The sequence below is a fragment of the Trematomus bernacchii genome, unplaced genomic scaffold (assembly GCF_902827165.1).
Source record: "Trematomus bernacchii unplaced genomic scaffold, fTreBer1.1, whole genome shotgun sequence".
NCBI lineage: Eukaryota > Metazoa > Chordata > Actinopteri > Perciformes > Nototheniidae > Trematomus > Trematomus bernacchii.
Window position 1 is genome coordinate 15,739,320 of NW_022987714.1, and position 21,506 is coordinate 15,760,825.

At 40.2% G+C, this 21,506-nt stretch overlaps 2 protein-coding genes across 2 annotated transcripts in view; both read left to right on the forward strand.

Annotated features, from left to right (window-relative positions):
• Nucleotides 1-16,640, forward strand: part of hydin (HYDIN axonemal central pair apparatus protein) — a 129,932-nt gene extending 113,292 nt beyond the window's left edge. Inside the window, 21 exon segments of the mRNA XM_034141588.1 lie at nt 1,353-1,553; nt 2,001-2,127; nt 3,220-3,385; nt 4,240-4,387; nt 4,744-4,982; nt 5,056-5,106; nt 5,109-5,201; nt 5,204-5,256; nt 5,821-5,990; nt 6,101-6,299; nt 7,789-7,941; nt 8,063-8,233; nt 8,801-8,910; nt 9,117-9,339; nt 10,741-10,950; nt 11,093-11,256; nt 12,474-12,624; nt 12,711-12,941; nt 13,834-14,058; nt 14,761-15,027; nt 16,431-16,640. Of these exon segments, the coding sequence (XP_033997479.1) occupies nt 1,353-1,553; nt 2,001-2,127; nt 3,220-3,385; nt 4,240-4,387; nt 4,744-4,982; nt 5,056-5,106; nt 5,109-5,201; nt 5,204-5,256; nt 5,821-5,990; nt 6,101-6,299; nt 7,789-7,941; nt 8,063-8,233; nt 8,801-8,910; nt 9,117-9,339; nt 10,741-10,950; nt 11,093-11,256; nt 12,474-12,624; nt 12,711-12,941; nt 13,834-14,058; nt 14,761-15,027; nt 16,431-16,640 (3,562 nt within the window).
• Nucleotides 16,641-18,615: 1,975 nt separating this feature from the next.
• Nucleotides 18,616-21,506, forward strand: part of necab2 (N-terminal EF-hand calcium binding protein 2) — a 141,160-nt gene continuing 138,269 nt past the window's right edge. Inside the window, exon 1 of the mRNA XM_034142112.1 lies at nt 18,616-18,948. Within this exon, the coding sequence (XP_033998003.1) occupies nt 18,616-18,948 (333 nt within the window). The remainder of the gene's footprint in view (nt 18,949-21,506) is intronic.

Consider the following 21,506-nt stretch of genomic DNA (forward strand, 5'->3'; position numbering starts at 1 on the left):
AAGACTGTCAGGTGTAGAATATCTGAGATGAAATGGCCTGCTCCTTTCCAAAAAGAAATTAATAGTCTATGTCAAAGCTGAAAACTGAACTATACAACAGTTAACCTGTTAAGCCCGAGAGACCCCGGTACCGGGGCACTGCCGCAACATCTTGCAGGAAACAGTGTCTGAGGGCATGTTCATTTAATAAACTATGAATGTTTTATATCCATGTAACGGGAAGAAACTCATCTAACTGATCATTTTTTTTTTTTTTCAAAAGAAAACCCACAATGCTAACACTGAGCCTCTGAATTAGCAACGAGCGAAAAATGCTAACACCTTACTGCACCGAAAATCACTCAAAAAACCTTATTATTTATCTCTTCTCTACATCCATGACATTGTTTCACACCGTGAGGTGACACAGAATCGATGGGTACCCACATTATCACTGAATTATATGAATTTGCGACGTTATAAGCAAAAACGGACATCAAAACAGGTGACGCTAGGTAGCTAAAAATGCTAACATTTTTACCTTGGCTCTGTAGTCTCTCCAAAGTGGTCTTCAATGGCATTAAAACGATAAAAACGCTGCTGAAGTTAATCCATAGGTTAATCCAATGTGTCTGTGTCCCTTTGATATGATTTCTGATAATCCATAAGCATTAAAACTGCTTTTCCGTTTCCAGATGTCAAAGCTAGAGATAGGTTCACTCTGATGCAAAATTACATGTGCGAAGCCCCCACCTTTTCATTTCACAATGAGTGTGTGTGGGGGACTCCCCCTTCGATTCTATTGGCTCTAACGGTCAGAAAGAGGTATCAACCATCAAAATCGAGCAAGGGGGGCCAGAGATATGGAAAATCCACCCAAATGACCCCAGAAGTGGTTTCTTTTTGCTAAATCTCTCTAAAAAGGTCAAATGTCACTTGTTTTGCATCAATCTTGATACAGGGTACTTATTATATGTTGTGTACTTTGGATTCCTAAAGCTTTTAGTCTACCTTACCATCATACAAGGGTAGCTTTCACTATAAGTAAAAAGAATTTTTGGACGGACACTATAATTTACAGTTCTTTACTATGTAAAATCTGAATTTTCTTTAAAATAAAAAACACACTATATTGATTCTGACTTTTCTACATCCAACTCACAGGTTTATCATTACTTTGAGAAAAAAGATTATTAATTTAACCCTTTTAGAAGGGAAGATATGGTCATTTGTTCTGGGAATGTCATTTTCGAGCCTGAGACCTGAAAAACAGGCTCAGGGCTTAACAGGTTAAAAGGCATGAGGGGATTTGGATAGTTTCACAAGAATGATTAATCTGACTTTTGTCTTTTATGTCTGCTCTTCTCTATCAGTATCCCAGACCTACAGGATGGAGACGAGGCTCCCTGTATCCCGGTGTGTGCCCGCAGCCTGTTGCCTCACTGCCACTTTGACCTTGAGGACTCAGACTATATCAGCGAGAAACGACAGAACCCTGAATTCAGGGGACCTCTGGACCCCAACATCAGGGTCATCGAGTTCAACTCTGTTGGTTTCTCTGCGCCATCGAAGAGGTGAGAGAAAGAGAGATGAAAGCATCAATGTAGGCCTAAAGGGGCTCTATTATGATTGATCAGGTTTTACCTTTCCTCTAGTGTGTTATATAGTTTTTGTTCATGTAAATGGTCTGCAAAGGCTAATATCCCAATGTTCCCTCCAGAGAGAATTTCTCTCCCACACACTCCCCCCCCCTGCCGGAAACACCTCCATTGGACTCCTTTGTTTACTTCCGTGACATAGTGACATCACTATGTAACACTTGAGCTTCTATAAGCTAGCGCTCCAACACATTGTACGTGATAGGCTAATGGGGGGGGGGGGGACATCTGTAAGCGGTTCACCAATCACAACAGAGTCGACAGCTAACCAATCAGAGCAGACTGGGCTCTGTTTTCAGGCAGAGGGTGAAAAGAGGTGCTGCAGCACAGGCAGTATGATACATGTGTCCCTCTCTCTACCAGATGTTTTGGTGTGATGAACCCAACCAGTAAGCCCTACTCATTCAAGTGGCGGTGTGAAGACAAAGGTGGCAGTCCGTTCTGCTGCCTCACCCCGAGTGGTACCATCTTGCCTGGGAAGAAAGTGGAAGTAAGTATGGCAACACGCACAGTGAAATAGCCTTAGGGCCTGTGTCACCATAGCGTGTTTCTTTGGATAAGAGGCACTGGGCAGAGCCTCCAGAGCCCTTTTTATATTGTTTCTATGTCAACGATATCTAAACAGTGTTTCCCTGCTAGCACAACTAGCATCACCTTCTTGGATTTTACTTTCTGTTTGTGCTACTATATATTGTTACCAATTGAAACATTATTTTTATGAACCAGCTTGTCAACGCTCTGACAGCAACAATCATTGGCAGCAACATCCAGGGATCCTCTGGCCAATCTTTAAAAGAAATAGGATTGTTGGTCTTTGTTTTTGTCCAATATATCTTAGTTCCAGCGTTGTTGAAAGGGGGAGACAGAGTGGATGACATTGCTTAATAATTCAGCTGGTGGGAGTCGAACCCATGCACTTGGCAGCGACAACTGCTTCCACATACAGTATATGGGCCACAGATCTAACCAGCTTTATGGTGGCCCCTTTCAGTCTTTGCTATGATAGTTTCCGTCTGTAAAAAATGGCCAAAAACAGGCTTCTCCTCCAATTCGTACTTAAACGTCACCAGTGGTTTTCTGAAAAAGGAATATCTTTAACTACAAACGCTCCGAGCGGCTGCTTAAAATCATTGATGCACTCAGAAAAAAAGATGCTTAGGTGCAGCGCTTTTTCTCGAGGGAGCCACATTAAAAACAATGGCAAAAAGACGCTAGTGTTTACTAGTTGCTTCCTCCAACTACCATCTAATTAACCTTGGCCTATCCTTCATATTAATATACACATCAGTCATTCTTAATCTCTCCCCTCATTTTACATCTAATGATCGTTTCAGTGTTCCTGTCTCACTTTATCAAAACAAGTCTAATCCTTTCTCATTTCTTCCATTTAATCTAATACCATTTTAATTGTTCCTCATCAATTTCCAGCTCTACTCATCTGATCCAATCTGTTCTAGTTGTTCATCACTCTGTGCTTCCTTCCTTCACTCTACTTAATTCCTCTCAACATTTTGTCTTTCTTCTATATATTTCTCTGTGAATTGTTTGTTGCTATATGTAATCCTCTGATGTGTGTGTGCAGGTGTGTTTTGAATATGTAGCTGAGCAGATGGAGGCGGTGGAGTCATTCTGGAGTTTTGTGATTGAGACTCTGTCCCTGTGTGTCCCCTTCCTGTGTGTGGGCACCACTAAAGAACCACTCGTCTATCTCCACAGACCTCACCTCGACTTTGGAGAACTGCTTGTTGGTATGTGACATACACATACACAGCCTTGCATGCATTTATACAGTGACATCACAACAAGTCACACCACATATTCAACTCAGAGCAATGGTTTATTTGAGTCCTTTCCTAAGTACTTCTGTAACACGGTTAAAGGACATGCATTTCGGTGAATAAGTGCCTACATATTGTGTGTAATACGCATACAAACGCTGTATGTTTTCCATACGCTCAAGCATAATTATGGCATGGTTGAGTTTGGGCAATTAAAACCACTTTGTAAGGGTTAAGTAAAGGCTACAGTCATGCTGATGTATGTTTAATAATATTTGTATATAGTTTATCATTAATATTTCATTTACTTTGTCTCTAATATTAGTTGTTTATTTTGTAGTGTTCTAATTGTTAATTATTTGTTATGTTATATTTCCTCAGTTAATTGTTTATCTTTTCGTCTTTTCTTTTGTTTTGTTTTGTACAATAAGTTAACTTCTTTATTTTTTTATTTTGCATTACATTTCTAACAAAGCTGTTATGTTGTAAATGAAAATGTAAGAAATATGAACGCTTATTTCCATTATAAATCTCACCCCCTACTGGGTGTGAAAATGTGTCCCTGAAACCAACATTTTTTAACCCTCAGTTGGCCCAAATACTATTAAAACCATCCTTAAAGCAGGTGAAATTGAATTGTTGCCGAATTACTCAGTGTGTGTGTGTGTGTGTGTGTGTGTGTGTGTGTGTGTGTGTGTGTGTGGGGTGTTGTGTGTGTGTGTGGGTGTGTGTGTGTGTGTGGTGGTGTGTTGTGTGTGTGTGGTGTGTGTGTTGTGTGTGTGTGTGTGTGTGTGTGTGGTGTGTGTGTGTGTGTGTGTTCACAGGTCACAATGTGGAACTGACAGTGGATCTGGTGAACGGAGAGGATGAGCTCTTCCACTTCTCTGCCCTGCAGTCGTCTCTCCTCTGTGAGGATCAGCAGTCCAGACTCAGTGTGCAGCCCATGAGGGGCACCGTGCCACCCAAACACAGGTACATTACACTATAACATGCTTGAAATACAATGAAATGCTATATATTCATAAAATAATTATGAATATACAAATATATATACAAAAATAAATAGTTGTGTCAATTGATTAAAAAAAATGTAATAGTATAAATCACAATAATACTCTGTGATTAATCATAATCAATCACTAGTTTTAAATACTTTTATTTTTTTGTATTTATATATCTTTTCATTTTTGGGTTTAAAAATCTGTATTCATCACTCACTTGTGCATGATGTGATAAGAATTTCAAATATGATAGCTTTGTGAGGAGGTCACATGTTGCTTCACTACTAATTAAATGTGTGTTAACTGTTGTGACCTCTGTGGTTGCAGGTTGCCACTGTCGTGTCCTTCACGCCGTGCGGGAGGGCCGTGGCTTCAGATTGGCTTGAAGGTGAAGAGGAAGTCAGAGCCGCTCACACTCACAGTGAAGGCGGATTGTTTCAGCATAAGCACTTCTGTTCAAGTGGTGCAGCCCGAAGGAGGACTCAGAGAGATCATCCCTAACCAAGAAGACACTCTGGACTTTGGAAAGGTCAGCAGACTTTTTCACATCACAAGAGCGATCACATGTTTGAAGTTGACATATCAAGCAATTTAGCAACTTGTACGCTATTTATCCTGTAGGTGGGGATTTCAGAGCAGCCACCTTTAACTTCCTGGTGTCCAATCTGGCAAGATTGAACCTGGACGTGAGCTTGACCTTACAGGTCCCAGTGAGCTGTTGCAACATTTGCAAGTAAAGCCTCAACATGATGCTATAGAGGTTGGGAAGCAGCTGCAGTCTTCACTATTATTTGTCCAGGGAGCATTTGTAACCTCAGAGACGTCAGACTGAGTATCGAGGTGAGATGTTCATCCCTGTCTGTTCTTTTTTACAGGGGTAGCATTTAATTATGCTCTGGGAAATAATTAATAATCTGATCATAATCTGAAAACAATCAATGCTACTCTTTCCACTTGATGTTAAATGTGCTGTAAACACCTTAATGAGGGGAACTAGAGGGGCAATATTAATTATGTATAACACATGCATCTGCTTGGAGGTTTCATATTTATTATATATTATTACAATAACCCAACTTCTTTTTGCATTTACTTGCACCCTTGTGTCCCTTGCACCACTATTTGTATTTTTTTTAAATGTTTTAAGAATATTGTATTTTGCCTTGTATGAGGATTGTCATTGCCAAAACTTCACTGTAGCTATCGTGCATATGAAAATATGCCTTTCAATCTTTGTATCTTGAATCATCCCTCCAACTTTAAAACAAATGTACTGACAAATGATGAGATTATACATGTATTGACTTTACTAGACGTACTAGTCTAACCCATAACATTGTATAAATTATATGTAAAGAGAGAACTTTTGCTGATAGTATTTTCTATCTTGTTTCACCTCTACAGGTAAAGCATGGGCCAACGTTTACATTTTGCATCGAAGGCCGGTCTGTAGCACCGAACCTTGAATTCTCCTTCACTAAGATCAACTTTGGCAAGTGCTTCCTGTACAGTGAGGGCAGGGTGCCGGCCTCACAAACGCTAGTGATCAGCAACAAAGGGGGAAAGGACATTAGGTAAATATCGAACTGTTTTTTCTACATGTCTGGTAAAGGTGTTACTGCATAAAGGAATGTTCACAACCAAGTCTAATTTCCAAACCTGTGCTCTGCCTCCCTCTCCTCAGTGTCCAGTGTGTGTTCAGAAACACCTCTTACCTAGAGACGGACTTCCAAACAGCTGTTTTGTCCCCTGGTGCTGTGATAGAGGCACCAATCAACTTCTATCCTCGTGAGGCGTGCCGTTACCAAGAAACAATCACCTTCATCTTAAACAGCTGCATCACCAAACACGTGGACGTACTGGCGCAAGGCGTGGAGAGGAAGGTGTGAAAGAAAGAAGCGTGAATCATTTACAAATATATAAAGGTTAACGCCATGTTAACTGAGCAAGTGATGTTTTAAGACTTTAGTTAACATTTTGCTGTAGTGACATGTCAATCAATCAATCAATCAATGTTTATTTATATAGCCCAATATCACAAATGTTACATTTGTCTCAGTGGACTTCACAGTTTGTACAGACAGTATGACAATACGACACCCTCTGTCCTTAGACCCTCACACCGTAAAAGGAAACACTTCCAGAGAAACCCCACAGTTTAAAGGGGAAAATGGGAGAAACCTCAGGGAGAGCAACAGAGGAGGGATCCCTCTCCCAGGACGGACAGACGTGCAATAGATGCCGTGTGTAAATCGAAGAGATAATACATTTTACAGCATAGGTAGACCAAATGTTTGGAAACGCATGTGTCTATAATAAGAAGATGAATCCACTAGGATGTCAACAATCCTGTGGAGCCACCAGGGAAGTAGTATGATGAGAGTCAGGCAGGACCACAGTGATAGGTTCAGCCACGACTCGAAGTCCAGGACTCAAATCCAGAACTCAGGATAGAGGATCCAGGACACAGGACCACAGCAACAGGATCAGCCACGGCTCAGGATCCCGGCGTAGATAGACAGCAAAAAGTAAATTTGGGGGAAGCTGGGTTATTCGGAACATGAGAGTACACAGGTACAGACAGAGAGAAGGAAGAAGTAAGTTGTCCCCCGACGTGTCTATGTACATGGACTCCCTTAGGATAGGTTGAGGGAAAAGGGTAGCAAGTAAGAAGCAAGGAACATGACGACATGTCTTGTCGTGTACTGTATATATCTAATTAGATCTCACCAAAAGCCCTCTGAGGAAGGGACTAGAAAACGGATAGTCTCTCAACTTGGCTTCAGCCATTGCAGCTGACACTTATTGAGTTACCCAATATGTGAATATGTCCCACTAGTATTACAATCCACATTATCCTTACACAATATACAGTCTGATGGCTGTTTGAATGTAAGTTAGCGCACTTAAAAATCTGTGAGCTAACTATTATAATCAGAACCATAATACTTTATTCATGCCGGGGATTTTTTTCCCTTTGTCTGACAGTTGCTCTATTTAAGAATGAAATAAATAAAAGATAAATACAAAATAACTCAAATGAAAATATTTGTTTAAACATCAGAAAAAATATTAAGATTGTGCAATAAAACATACAATTAAATAAATATATTTATATGAAGAAATAATGTAAAGTAAAATGTGAAATAAAAGATGAAATAAACATATTTAAATAAACATAAGCAGTTAAACTAAAATGCCAAATAAAAGATTACAAAAATAGGCTACAGAATATTTATACAGTTATTAAAAGTGAGAGTAAGATTTGCATTTTGCACACCATCAATGGTAATTCACTAAAAGGCAGATGAAACTTGACAATATCATTCATTAAAACATTTGTTATCCTGTGTATGTATCATTCGTTCCTAGCTGGAGGTGGAGCCCCCCATGCAGAGGAAAGTGAAGCTGGGGTCTCTGATGTTGGGTCAGAAAGTGAAGAAACAAGTAGTGCTGGTCAACCGGAGCCTGTTAGACATTTCCTTCACTCTGATGCTTAACACAAACACACCACTGGACCTAAGGGTATGAAACACTTACAACACAGATGCACACACACAGATAAAGTGTTTATAGGGTATTTCTACAGAATCAACACTTGTCACTTTCCTCTCCTCTCATGTGTTTAACCTCTCCTCTCCTCCAGGACCTGTCCTTCAGTCCAGCAGGAAAGCAGAGCCTGAAGGCCAGCGTTGGTTCATGTAACGTTGAGATCCAGTTCTCTCCTCGTCAGCACATACCTCCCTTCTCTGCTGAGCTGCAGGCGGAGGTAGCAGGCCTGCTGCTCCCCCTGCTGACCATCCAAGGCTGCTGCCAGGTAGGCTGTCAAACACATATGACATCATTTTACAAAGCTGGTGCAAGTGATGCTCTTCCTTGACGTAATTACGTGCACTAACAAGACCATAATTATATTCTTACTTTATGTTTACTCCTTTGACGTTCTTCCTTTAAAGGAAACATGGCCAGTATCATGGTGAAAAAAAGTACTTGTTATGAAGAACTTGCTATCCTTAGAACATTTTGTCCTCATTTATTTCATGATTTCTAATTATTTATTGACAGGTGTGTGTGAACATTTGTGTTCTTCTTTTTCCTGTGATTCTTTTCATGTATGTCTTTGTTTTTAATTTAATTGTTGTCTTCTCATTAATTTGTTTTTTTGATCACTTTGTGTTCATTGTTTGTTGTGTGTTTGATTATCTACGTTTACATGTTTCCTTTTGTGTTATTGTTTGTTTACTATATTACTTGAGGGGAGTTTGGTTGTTTAAACCTGTGGCTTCTTAACCTCACCTGACACATTTCTTTCTTCTTTTGAATATGTTTATGCATGAATTAGGCTAGACTCAGGTTAACCACTGGTTCTGATTTGACCTGTCAGGTAGTGGAGGTCCAGTTGGACCAGGACCACCTGGCCTTCGGAGCTGTTGTGCAGCGCTGCCAGGCCAGGAAGAGGATTCACATGATGAACACTGGGGACATTGGTGCCAAGTAAGATTAGATATATATCAACTCATTAGTTTAGTTGTTTAGAGGTTTAGATTGTTGTGTGCTGTTTTGAAAAAGATTAAGAAGACTGATTGTATCCTCATTCTTTATCTTTAATGGTATAATAACATCAGTTTTGTAGTAGTTAACTTTAGTTAACGTATTGGATTTACATCTTATTATTTCATTTTGTTTAATCTTGTTACCAGGTTCCAGTGGAAAACAGAGGCCTTTCCTCCAGAGTTGTCCATCTCCCCAGCTAAAGGCTACATCTGTCCAGGCATGGAGGTTCCTTTCTCAGTGACCTTTGCCCCAGTGCAAGTGAATAATGATATAAGACATGAGAACCTGTGCTGCTGGGTGGAGGGGTCCTCCTCACCCGTCAGATTCACTGTAGCCGGCTCCTGCATCGTAGCCTCCACCAGCAAAGAGGTTTGTTGGCTGCACTTTTATACTGATTCATTACGAAGCTAAAAACACATTTACATTATAAATGTGATCATGGCATGTACTCATTTAGGGGAGATAACACTCAATATAATAATAATCTTTATTTTTATAGCACCTTTCATACAACAAGTGCAGTCCAAAGTGCTTCACATAGATATTTCACAGAAAATGTTTATCACACAGAATACAGATACCAGTAAAAAACATAAAAACAAACAAAAGATTGCATAGAGTAGACATATATAAAAAATACAATTAGATTAAAGGTAACCAACGCAGCTGAGTGCTTCCTAAAAGGCTAAATTATACAAATGTGTTTTGAGTTTTGTTTTTAAACTTAAACCGAGCTGGCTTCCCTGATGTCTACAGGTATTTAGTTCCATAGCTTTGGGGCATAGTTAAAGAAATCTGCGTCACCAACTTCTTTTACCGCTGTTTTTTGGAATTTGTAAAAAAAACAGCAGCAGAGGATCGCAGAGTTCCTGATGGTTTGGAGCTTACAAGGGAGTTAACAATGTAACTTGGACCTTCCCCTCTAAGGGCCTTATATGTCAGGAGGAGGACCTTAAAATCAATCCTACAGGAAGCCAGGAAGCCAGTGCAGAGCGGCTAGAACTGGAGTAATGTGTTCTCTCCTCTTAGTTCTGGTTAATAACCGAGCTGCTGAGTTTTCAACACTTACTATATGTATTTTATTTTATTTGACAATTGATACAAAAGAAACAATGGCTTGTATGGTTTACAAAGCATTTACAGAGCATATGCAAACTGTTACATTTCTCATCTCAACCAACACGTTGCCTTATAAAACACACTACCAGTTAAAGTAACTAAAATCTTACATAAGGGGTTGAAATAATATCACATTATTGTTACTTTTTTCCAGTAACTGTTTTGTGAAAAAGTTTCTATTAAGTACAAACAAATATTCTTCATTTATCAGACATAATTATAACCACATCTGATTGATGTAGCACATATTACAATGCAATTTATCTGAAAGGTTTTCACATTTAAAAATAATGGTGAATGAGTTTAAGATGTGGGGTTCTTTAGTAGGTAGAAAAGTGCCTTCCTCAATGAAGCTTCCCATTGAGGGGATTTAAAATATGCTGATTCGACTCCTCTTATGGAAAAGAGAGTCTTGTCATTCTTAAATGTCACTGAACATTTGGAAAAACTTTAAATCGGTTTCAATTAGCTGACAAGTCACTAATACCTGTGAATAAATGGTGAGGAAGTGTGTTCTATTGTTTTTAGAGTTAGTTGACTCATATTGTAGTACTTTTTGTTTTAGCATTCAGTAACTGGTATTACCTCGAATTGAACTGCCTTTGTTTTGCCTATTGCATAAATCTCCTACTTCTGACTGCTTGTCTCCAGGTGCTCCACTTTGTCTGCCTAGTGCGCGGCTCTCACACCCACACCCTGCCTGTGGCCAACCCCACAAACCAGCAGTGCAGCGTCAGACCTGTCATAGAGGGCCAACAGTGGAGCGCTGCCCCCATGCTGATCCTTAGACCCCACCAAAGCAAGACCTACCAGATCACCTACCGACCTCTGTCTATGACTGCTGATGGGAAGAAGCACCAGGTAGGCTAACATTCAAACTAGTGGTTTCAATCGATTAAAAAATGTAATCGCGTTACCCACAACATAATGACCTCTTTATGCACACTCAGTGAAGCTATGGTGTAAGCAATAAAGTGTGACACCCATCTTGTTATTTCCTCAGGGATCTGTCTTCTTCTCCTTCCCTGATGGGACGGGCCTGCTGTACTCCCTGCAAGGAACTGCTGAACCTCCCAAGGCAGAGGACTCCATTGTACACGAGCTGCCAGCCAAGACTCACCACACAGAGGTGCTCCCTGTGCACAACTGGCTCTCCAAGCAACAGAGGTAAAATCACACACACCCACACACACACACACACACACGCTTTTTATCTTCCGAAGCAACCTAAGGGTAGATGAGGATGTCAGGACGTCTGTTTAGTTTAACTATATAAAATGATTTATTGAACAATAAACTCTTCTGGATTTGGCATAAATCAAATCAAAATGCAGAATCCAAATGTCACTTTTCTGATCAGGCAATCTACTGTCAAAAATACTGCATCATATAATGCACCAAAAATGTGGTTTGAAAACTGTGGCATTTCCCACATCTAACCTTAGAACACACACTTTGCGTTTAGGGTGCTAAATACTCGTAAGTATGTACAGTGGGCTTTCAAGAATGTTGTTAAAAAAACAACACTTTCTTAGGTTGAAAGTGATACTATTTAGATCAGTGAGAGTGAAGCAAAATACGTTTTTAAATGTCCCATTACCCATTTGAAAAGGGAAGTGGAGGAAATCTTACCCTTAGCTGACGAAACAGATGGTGTGTTACACACAACCATCTGAGAAGCTGTCATTGGAAACTATTTTGAAAAAGGGCCTCGCATTCAAAAATACTTGGCATGTGATTTGATGAACCATCCGTCTGTGATGTCTATCAAGTGCTAACTGCAATCAGATCAACGGTGGCACTGACTTCAGGAGCTCCACACAGGACACTCATTGGTCCGGTCACTGGTTGTTCTTTATTGACACAGTGAAATGTAGCCTCTGCATTTAACCCATCCTAGTATTACGTCCATACATGGTTCGATTGGGACCCAAGCCAAGTCTCCACAAAATGAACTATATGACAATATAGAATCTCATGTGATCTTGTGATAATGCAGAATGAATCCCGTTGACCTGCAGTAGAAATGTTACCCCCTCAATTTTGCAAAACCTCTTGCTACTTATCAAAAAAGATAACCTAAATGCAATGCTATGAACTGTAATGGGGGGGAAATACACAAAGCCTGTTGGGATTAGTGTACAATAAAGTCATGAGTGTTTCTGTGTCGCAGACTGAAAACCCAACTAGACCTTGGCCATTAACAAAACAAAAAATGCTTTGGCTTAATTGAAGCAAATGCAGTAGCTGTGGTTAGGCTTACTGGAAGCTAATTTATTTAAAGGATTATTTATCTTTGAATTTGTATCTTCATGGTTAAATGCAATTATTGTAAGTTGCTTTGGATAAAAGCCTCAGCTAAATGTAATGTTCCCTGGCTCCAGGTTCCATGTGCTGATAGAGACCCTGAAACCTGACAAGCCAGATGCTACAGTGTCCCTCAAGGGTCAAAAAGACATTGTCGTCCCTGCTCTGGCCACTCGGGACTACCCGTTGTCTTTCTTTACATACAAAGAGGGGCAGTACAACGCCAAGGTTTGTCCACGCGCAAATTTCTATCACCAGATCAGAACAAATGTTTGAGCCTTGTCCTCACATCTCCCTTTTCCATCTCTTATCAGGTGACGTTTCATGATGAGGTGTCCGGTGAGTACTTGTTCTATCTCGTGACCTTTAAGGCCACACCTCCAGGAGTCCTGTCCACCATGGAGCTGGTGACCGCTGTGCGTCAGACGGCCTCAGCCACTGTGCAGGTGGAGAATCCTCTGACCACAGTCACCTGCCTCACTACGGAGTGTAAATGCCCTGACATCAGTGCCCCGGCTCAGCACACTGTGCCAGGACAGTCCAAGGTGGGTACTGACTGCTTCTACCTGCCTCACACTACCTCACTGGATTTAAATGAAAATGTAAATTAAAAGCTACTTCGCACACTTTTGTAATGTATATAGTATCCTATATTCATATGTTTTTGTTGTTGATTAGTCCATAGATTGGTCCATTATATTGGAGTATTCAAATGTATTGTGTTTTTTTTTTACCGTTGTTTGTATATATTAACGGTTTGTTTAATTAATTTATATTAATTAATTTAATTGTTTTTTTAATTACATTTGTATTACATTATATTAGATTTGTAGCTAATCTGTTAACATTCTGCTGTGATAAAGAAAAACAAAATTAGATTTAAAAAAATCTATTTTATTCTGAACTATTTCAGTGCTGAAAAGGCAGCTTTGTGCTAAAACAAAACCTTAATTGATGCTTACATTACAGGCACAGTGCACATCAATAAACATTGATGTGAATAAGCCAGACTTAGCCAAGAAGCTTTTTTTCATCTGTAGACCCTAGACCGACTTTTTCAAGTCACCCTAAAAACTAATGTGTATTTCAAAACATTTAAAAAATGAAAAACATGCAACACAGAGGCTCCGAATACGGGACATGCTAATAAAAACTAAAATCATACATTGCTACACAGCAACAAGTTACAGCAGTAGAGACAGAAGACAGTATAGTGCTAATTAACCATGTCTTTAAATGAGTTCAAATCAAACTGTATGTAGCTTTTTCTATAATGGCAGTTGGGATGGACTTCCAATTTAGTGCAGCTTTAGCAGAGACTGCTGATTGACTTAAATACATTTTTGTGAGGGACAATGCAATCCCCTCTTGCGGCACCTCTTGTTAACCTATAAGCAGTTGTTCTTATGATACTCTCCGTGTGTGTGCTCTCTACAGGGCTCTGTGAGCTTCGAGTATCTGCCCCTGCGTGTAGGCGAGTCTACAGCGCGCCTCACTCTCCACAGCAGCGATCTGGGTTCCTTCCACTACGACCTGCTGCTCAGAGCTTTGCCTCCCCCACCAGAGAAGACCGTCCACTTCAGCACCTGTCTGGGCAGCAGCCAGGCCGTTCTTGTGAAGTTCATTAACCACTCACGCTTCAAACCCGAGTACTCATGCAAGGTGAGAAAATATCCAGCTTGTCCTTATGACTTGGAGAAGTACAGTAGGTGCACATTATGTTCTTATGATGTTCTGTCTGTTCTCGCCATTTTTTTCTTGTTTTGCTCTTAATAGAAATGGACCCTGGATAGTGTCTTTCAAAGGGATCACTTCACCAATCGTTCACATACACATCGAGAGGACTACTACTCAGGCTCTGACAACAGTTTTATAACTTGTTGAATTCATTCATTTTAACAGTGATTAGCTGACATCTGAGTTTGCCTGATGCAAAGACTTTAGTTGGAGCAAGATTGGCACAACTTTTTAAAGATAAATAAAATAGACGTAAATATATACATATCAAGAGTCAAATATATATATCTTTAGAGCATTTCTATTGGATACCTATATACACATACATGTATACACAAATACATGTACATAATAAGTGAGTATACACTTTAACAGACCAACCTCCTACTAACAAAATGTGAACATAGGATACTTTTTACAATATATGAGTATGCAAAGTAATTGCAGTTTTTAAATGAAATGAACATTAAATGCAAGAAGGTACATTGGGGGAACAATAAATACAAATGAATGAATTGGCATTGTAAAAACATGGTTGAGCATAGATTTATAAAAATAACGTGTAATTAAGAAATCATCATTGATTAATTTGCTGTCATATGATCCCTTTCTTGTTATCTCCTGCAGGCCGATTGCCCGGACTTCACAGTGGACAAGGTGAGGCCCCAGGTGGGGTCTGAGTCGGGCGTGGAGGTTTGTTTTGAACCTCATCAGCTGGGGCAAGTGATAGGCCAGCTCACCCTGTCCTCAGGAATCGGGGGGGAATACATCTTTCCGCTGCACGGGATCAGTCTCCCTCCCAAAGCCCAGGGTCCCTTCAGCATCAGGGCCGGTCGCAGCGTTACCATCCCCTTCAAGAATGTGTTCCTGCACACCAGCGATTTCTCTTTTCAGGTAAAGAAGGGATGAGCTCAGGGCCAGGGCATTGGTGTCACTAACAATGAAAGTGCTTCAGAAACAGAAATACTTCATTTATCCCGGGGGAAATTGGGTTTCATGAGAGAAGTTCCAATAAAATAAAATAAAATAAAAATATAAGAATGTGCATAACCAAGATAAAAACTGTTATTTATGCACATAAGAATGTAAATTAAAAATGTCCAACAAAAGAAAAAAGAAAATATAAATATTTAAGAAATATGAGAAAATAAGTGCATTCATGGCGTTCCAATATGCTGTATTGTGCGAGAGCAGTGGTAAAAGAGGCTGTGGCGCAGTGGACTAGTGCGTTGGTGTTCGGATAAGGGGAGCACAGGTTCAAACCCCACTGCAGTCAGCATGTCGTTGTGTCCCTGGGCAAGACAATTGCTCCTGTGGGGATTGGCCACAGTATGTAAGTCGCTTTGGATAAAAGCGTCTAACAAGTAACATGTCATGTAAAAAAAGTACTCAGACTTTTTACTTAAGTAAAAGTTGCAATACTAAATGTAAACATGCTCTGTTATAAGGTGAACTCCTGAATTCAAAATCTTACTTAGGTAAAATGTTATAAGTATTGGCATTCAAATAAAGCTGTCAGATAAATGTATTGGAGTAAAAGTATAAAGTAGCATAAAAGGAAAATACTTAAGTCAAGTTCAAGTAAAAAAAATTGCGTACTTATGGACATTACTTCAGTATAAGTAGTTTGTTACATTCCATCACCTTCAGTAAGCCAAATCATTTGTTGACATCAAATGATGTTCACTTCTGGGTGCAATGCTACACAGAAGCAAATACTTTAAATGTAGCCTGGAACAGTTACAGTTAAGAGGGTGTCTCAGTCGGGCAAGCTTCCTTTGTTTAGCACTTTTCATATACAGGATGCAGCTCAAAGTGCTATAACAATATGACACACAACAACATGTACAAATGCAGCATATGTACAGGATATATAGTATTATCAAAGGATAAAAACAAGGAGGTAAAATAGGCATGATAATACAAAACAATACAAAAGTTAACAACAGATCACACAACCAGCTTAGTAAAAGTAAGAAAGACATAAGACAACATAAATAAATACAAAAAGAACAATAATGAGACGAATAATAAAAATGTAAACACAATTTAAAGGGAGATAAATTAATTAATTAAATAAATAAATAAATTGCTCTTATTGTCATTTCACAGTACAGGTACTATGTAACGAAATTGTTCCTCTGCATTTGACCCATCCTAGTGTTAGGAGCAGTGTGCTGCCGTGGACGGCGCCCGGGGAGCAGTGTAGGGAACGGTGCCTTGCTCAGATGTCTCTAATTAAGTCTAAACTTAATAAAAAAGTGTTGCTAATGGAGCCTTATTTCCCATGTTCCTAGGTGGACAACCCCTGTTTTACTGTCAAAGACATAGACACCGTCCCCTCCAAAAAGACCCAAAACATTGTGGTGTCTTTTGAGTCCCCTGCAGCAGGCTTTCCGGGACCGTGGTTCGGCAATCTGACCGTCTCCAGCCAGCGCTCTGAGGGCCACAGGAAACCTTGTTCTTGGATCTTTTACCTGAAGGGCTATCGGCCTGAGTCCTCTTAGAGCGATATGTACACACACACTTACTGTACACATATGCATTTGGCTGTGCAGACACACACTGATGCCAAAGGAAAGGCACAGGAAACATTTTAGGCATTAGCTGTTACTTGGTTTTGATGATGCTTCAGTTAAATGTTTTTACAAGTTATTTATACGTTGCCCTAACATTAATGTCAATGTTAAAAAAAAATGGCTGTGTATGTTAATGTCATTATTATATTTGCTCATTATCTAAATACAACTTGCAGTAAAAGAAATGTCCACACGAGGGCAGTCATGTCAAGTAGGTTTTCACATATGAGCGCTTCAGTGATTGGGGAAGATATGTAATTTGTTCCTTTTTGTCATCTTTACATCCTGCATGTTAAAGTGTCAATCTTTCACTTTCAGTTATATTCTCCATAGCACTCTGTTTGCTGTTAAAACACACAGTGCATTGCAGGCAAGACCAGCTACTCATCTGAAAGGGCAGAGCTAGAGGAGACGCTCATTACCAAAGGTTAGATTTGTCACATCACACACAAACACGCACACATTTAAACCTCTAACGAGGAGCTTTACTGACAGTTCAAGAGACACACCTCATACACCAAAAGGAAAATCCTCTGATCCTCCCATCAGGACAAAGTGAGCCACACTTCCTGCTGTGACTGTTAAAATGAAGAGGGGAAATACAGCATTTGCTTTGTTCATATTTGGGGGGAAAAGCACAACGTTTTTTTTCATATCCTTCTGCCTTCTTTCGGAGACTAGACTCTATTCCAGATGTTGATGTTACTATTCATGACACACAGCTTTGAAATTGGAAAATCCACTATCAAATCGTATTTTTTTAATTTTTAAAAGGACAAAGAGTTTAATCACTCATAGGCTAACAATTGTATCCTATAGGAATATGCAGGTTTGGGGAGTAACACAATACATTGAATCTGATTGCATATCTGATACAAAAGAAACGTAACTATTCCCTTTTATGCTTTTTAGGGTTTTCACTTTGTTAATGGGTGTTGTGCATGTAAATGGTCTGCAAAGGCTAAAATCCCAGTTCTCTCCAGAGGAAATAACATTCGTGCCTCTATTGGCTAGAGCTCCAACCCATTGTACGTGATAGGCTAAGGAGCAGGACATCTCTAAGCGGTTGACCAATCACAACAGAGCCGGCCAGCTAACCAATCAGAGCAGACTGGGCTCTGGTTTCAGACGGAGGGTGAAAAGAGGTGCTGCAGCACAGGCAGTATGAGAAAAATAAAGAGCTTTTTGAACATTAAAGCATGTTAACACGTCACAGTAGAGGCACACAAAACTAATATGAACCTGCAAATGAGCATTATAGCACATGATTTGTTAAAAAATAGTTTATTATTGTATTTCAATTATTTAACTACCTATAATATAATCTGGAACTCTTAGGTCATGCCTGTATTTTACTGTGGTTTTGAAAGGAAGCCTATTGTTTCAAATTTTGTTAAAATGAGGACACAGGGAACACATTTTTGATACAAAATACCTTGGTTTCTTTTTTTACAAGGTTGGATTATTGTATTGTCCTTACTGTGTATCTTATTAATAAATATTTTCCTTGTATTTTTGTTGCATTGCATTTGATTTTGAGGTAATTCAAAAGTAATCAGGTTATATTACTTTTAAACTGTCATGCTATGTTACTGATTTCTTTTTTCTTTTTTAATCAATTGTGACTTAATACAATTTGTACCCTCCAAACCCAGAATATGACATAGCTTAGTCTTACTACAGCACAATGAAGCAAAGCAAAACATACAAACAAAATGGCGTAAACTTTTTAAATCTTACAATTATCACTCGAATATATTAAGGATGTTCCTTTAGATAGCCGATATTGGGGGTCTGGTGGGTGTGCTTTGGGGTGGGTGCTGTGATGTAATAGGGGATGTGGGGGGTGGGGGCTTCTCTCTCTCCCCCATAGAGCGCAGCATGAGCGCTCCGCAGCAAAAGGATGTGTGAGCAGGCAGCGCGCTACTGTAGGGACGGAGTCCACAAACTGCTCAACAAAGAACAAGCCAAACTTCGAGCAGAGAGCCAGGAAAGCCGCGAGCAGCCGAACCCCGTAGCCGGTCAGGACAGCGAGTCCGCCACGGCAGCACAGTCCGGAAACAGCGGAGCCCAGCCCGGTGGAATCGACGGGCTCGTCCGCTGGATCGTAACCAAAATGAGTGACAACAAGAACATCTCCAGCCGGGAGTTCGCTTCCAGCAAGGAGGATGTGGCCGTGGCTCAGGAGCAGTTCTTCGCCCCGGAACCGCGGAGAGGCATCTCCGTTATTTTGGATGTGAGTATGGGGAGCCGAGAGGCAGTGGTCAGCCGGACAGGGTGGGTGGGTGGGAGGCTGTGGGATGAAAGCATCCAGTGAGCAGTGCGTACGGAGCGGTGCAGTGCGCACTTACGCACAGAAACGAGCTTTAAAAATACCGTTAATGTTTATAGTGTGAGTTCAGCAGGTGCTTTGCCCCGTTAATGAACTCGATTGCACGGCACTTGTCCTTCGGGAATCAAGCCTTTGATCTCCCGATGACGGACATTGACCGATCAATGTTGAACACTATCTTTCCTCTTGGTGCCCCGTCAAAAAGTGTACTGTAAATGTGTTTGTGCACCAATACTCCCATATTTGTGGCTTTATCTGTGCACTTTTTCTCCACATCATTACATAAGTCATCATAAAATGAACTCAGTGCAGTACAGCGTTGCTTTTAATGATGGACAGTTCAAAGAAAGTCCGACGCGCACCCCCACCATTCGGCACACCCAGAGTGAAAGCAGCATCAGTAAACCGGATTCCCTGTTAGGCTGCTTCAGGCAAGTTCATCACAAAACTTTAAATATTAACGCCTCAGTACCAAAAAATGTATTGATCAAGTTGTTACAGAATTCTGATGTAATATATCATTTTATGCAGAGCCCAGGGGCATACAGTAAACCTGTAAAAAGATGCAGCATTACCGGCACAGGAAGTGGCAATTACGCAGCAATTAATTCAATTTAGGTCAGCTCATCAATACTTTTGGGGTTATTTTTCATCACTTAATATTTCCCCTGGAGACCAGCTGCTTTTAATACTTTAATGGCGTTGAAAATAAAAAAGAGATCAGGTTCTGCAAAACTTGACCACGACCCAAATAAAAAAGGGTTACATGGGATTGGAAAGCAATTATGATCAAGACCAGAGGGCACATGTATCCTAGTACCCTAGTAAACGGATACGTTTTGTTTCACGGTCTGGGTGTGTAGAGGGGTTGAAGGGGGGGTAGTCTCGTCTGAACGGGAAGCAGTCCTCTCCTGCAGCACAGCAGGGGTTCTGAAGCTTTGAGTCAGGATCCAAAAATGGTTCTGTGACCTGTTTCTAATACGTGTCCCAGGAACAGCTGGTCTGTCGACAGATGGTGTATTTCTGGATTGAAAATGTTTAGAAAATGTAGAATTTCTACGCTCCCATGCTCAACATTTTCATCACTTCAGGCACAGTTATCGGAATCAGATTTATTGGCACATACAAGGAATTTGCTATAATATATAATACATAAACACAGTAAGAGGGATATAGGTTTTAAAGGAGCTAATATAGAATTATTTTAAATATATATTTGGAAAAAACTATTACAACCTTGATGAGAAGACATGTTTAAAAGAAGTGTAAATAGGCAAAACAAATTAGAAAATATGCAGAATGTGGCCGACTTTAAAGTGTTTGATCCAAATGTGTTGGAATAGATTTTATAGGGATATTTGGTTTTATCACACAGTTCTTATTTAACATCCCACTTAGTTCTATGTTTGTGTTTGTATTTAATGGGATTGTTTCAGTTTTTGTTGTATTTTACGTGATTCCCCAGCATGACAGTTATCTGCACGCCATGCCTTCTGACATCAGCAGTGAACTCTTCCTGGCATTTTTTTTCTCTCCACCTAACTTTGTGCGATAGCTAAAGCTTTGAAATGTTAATCGTTTTTGCCATGTTTTCAATATTATTGACCCCAGCATTATTATCATGGTGAACAAGTCAACACCAAAGGGATTTAGTGATCTCGCAGATGCGTGTGTGCCCGCAGGTAGCATTCGGCTCATTAGACTTCCTGCTTGCTTGTTTCTCATCCTTTGCTGTTTTCTCGTCTTCTCCTTCATCTTAACCCTGATGCACCTTTTCTTTATATTCTGTAAACTCCTTTCATCCTGTGTCTTCTCCCCCTCCCTCCTTCTCTACTTTCCTCCATAACCTTCCACTCTTCCTCCTCTCCTCTCTCCTCAGCAAGGCCAAGAACACATCCATTCTTAATAAGGTTAAGAGATGGAACAGTCTCCCTCCTACTGTCTCTGTCTACAGTTTCTATTCCGTTCTATCTTTTTCTGTTTCTCTCTTTGGCTGTCTTTCTTTTTCTTCTCACGATGTGTTTCTCTAAAAACTCTCTACGAACACACACACACACACACACACACACACACACACACACACACACACACACACACACACACACACACACACACACACACACACACACACACACACACACACACACACACACACACACATACTTACACCCACACACACTGCCTTCTTAACACAACATGTTCCTCCTCCTCTCAAAGCCTGCCTGTCTCCAGCAGCTTCAGAGTTGGCAGTTTTTTCTTGAATGCGCCCCAGGGTGCCGCAGGAGAGAGAGAACAATGCAGAAGAGCTTGTCATTTGAAACATTCTGCGTCGCAGGAGTTAATGATTTTCACTTTGGCCTTTCCAGATGGCTGCAGTCACTGCCTGAGTGCACCACATACTTTTACAGGCAATAAACGATAGAGTAAAGGAGCGACAATTGTTGAACTTGTGCATTGCTAAT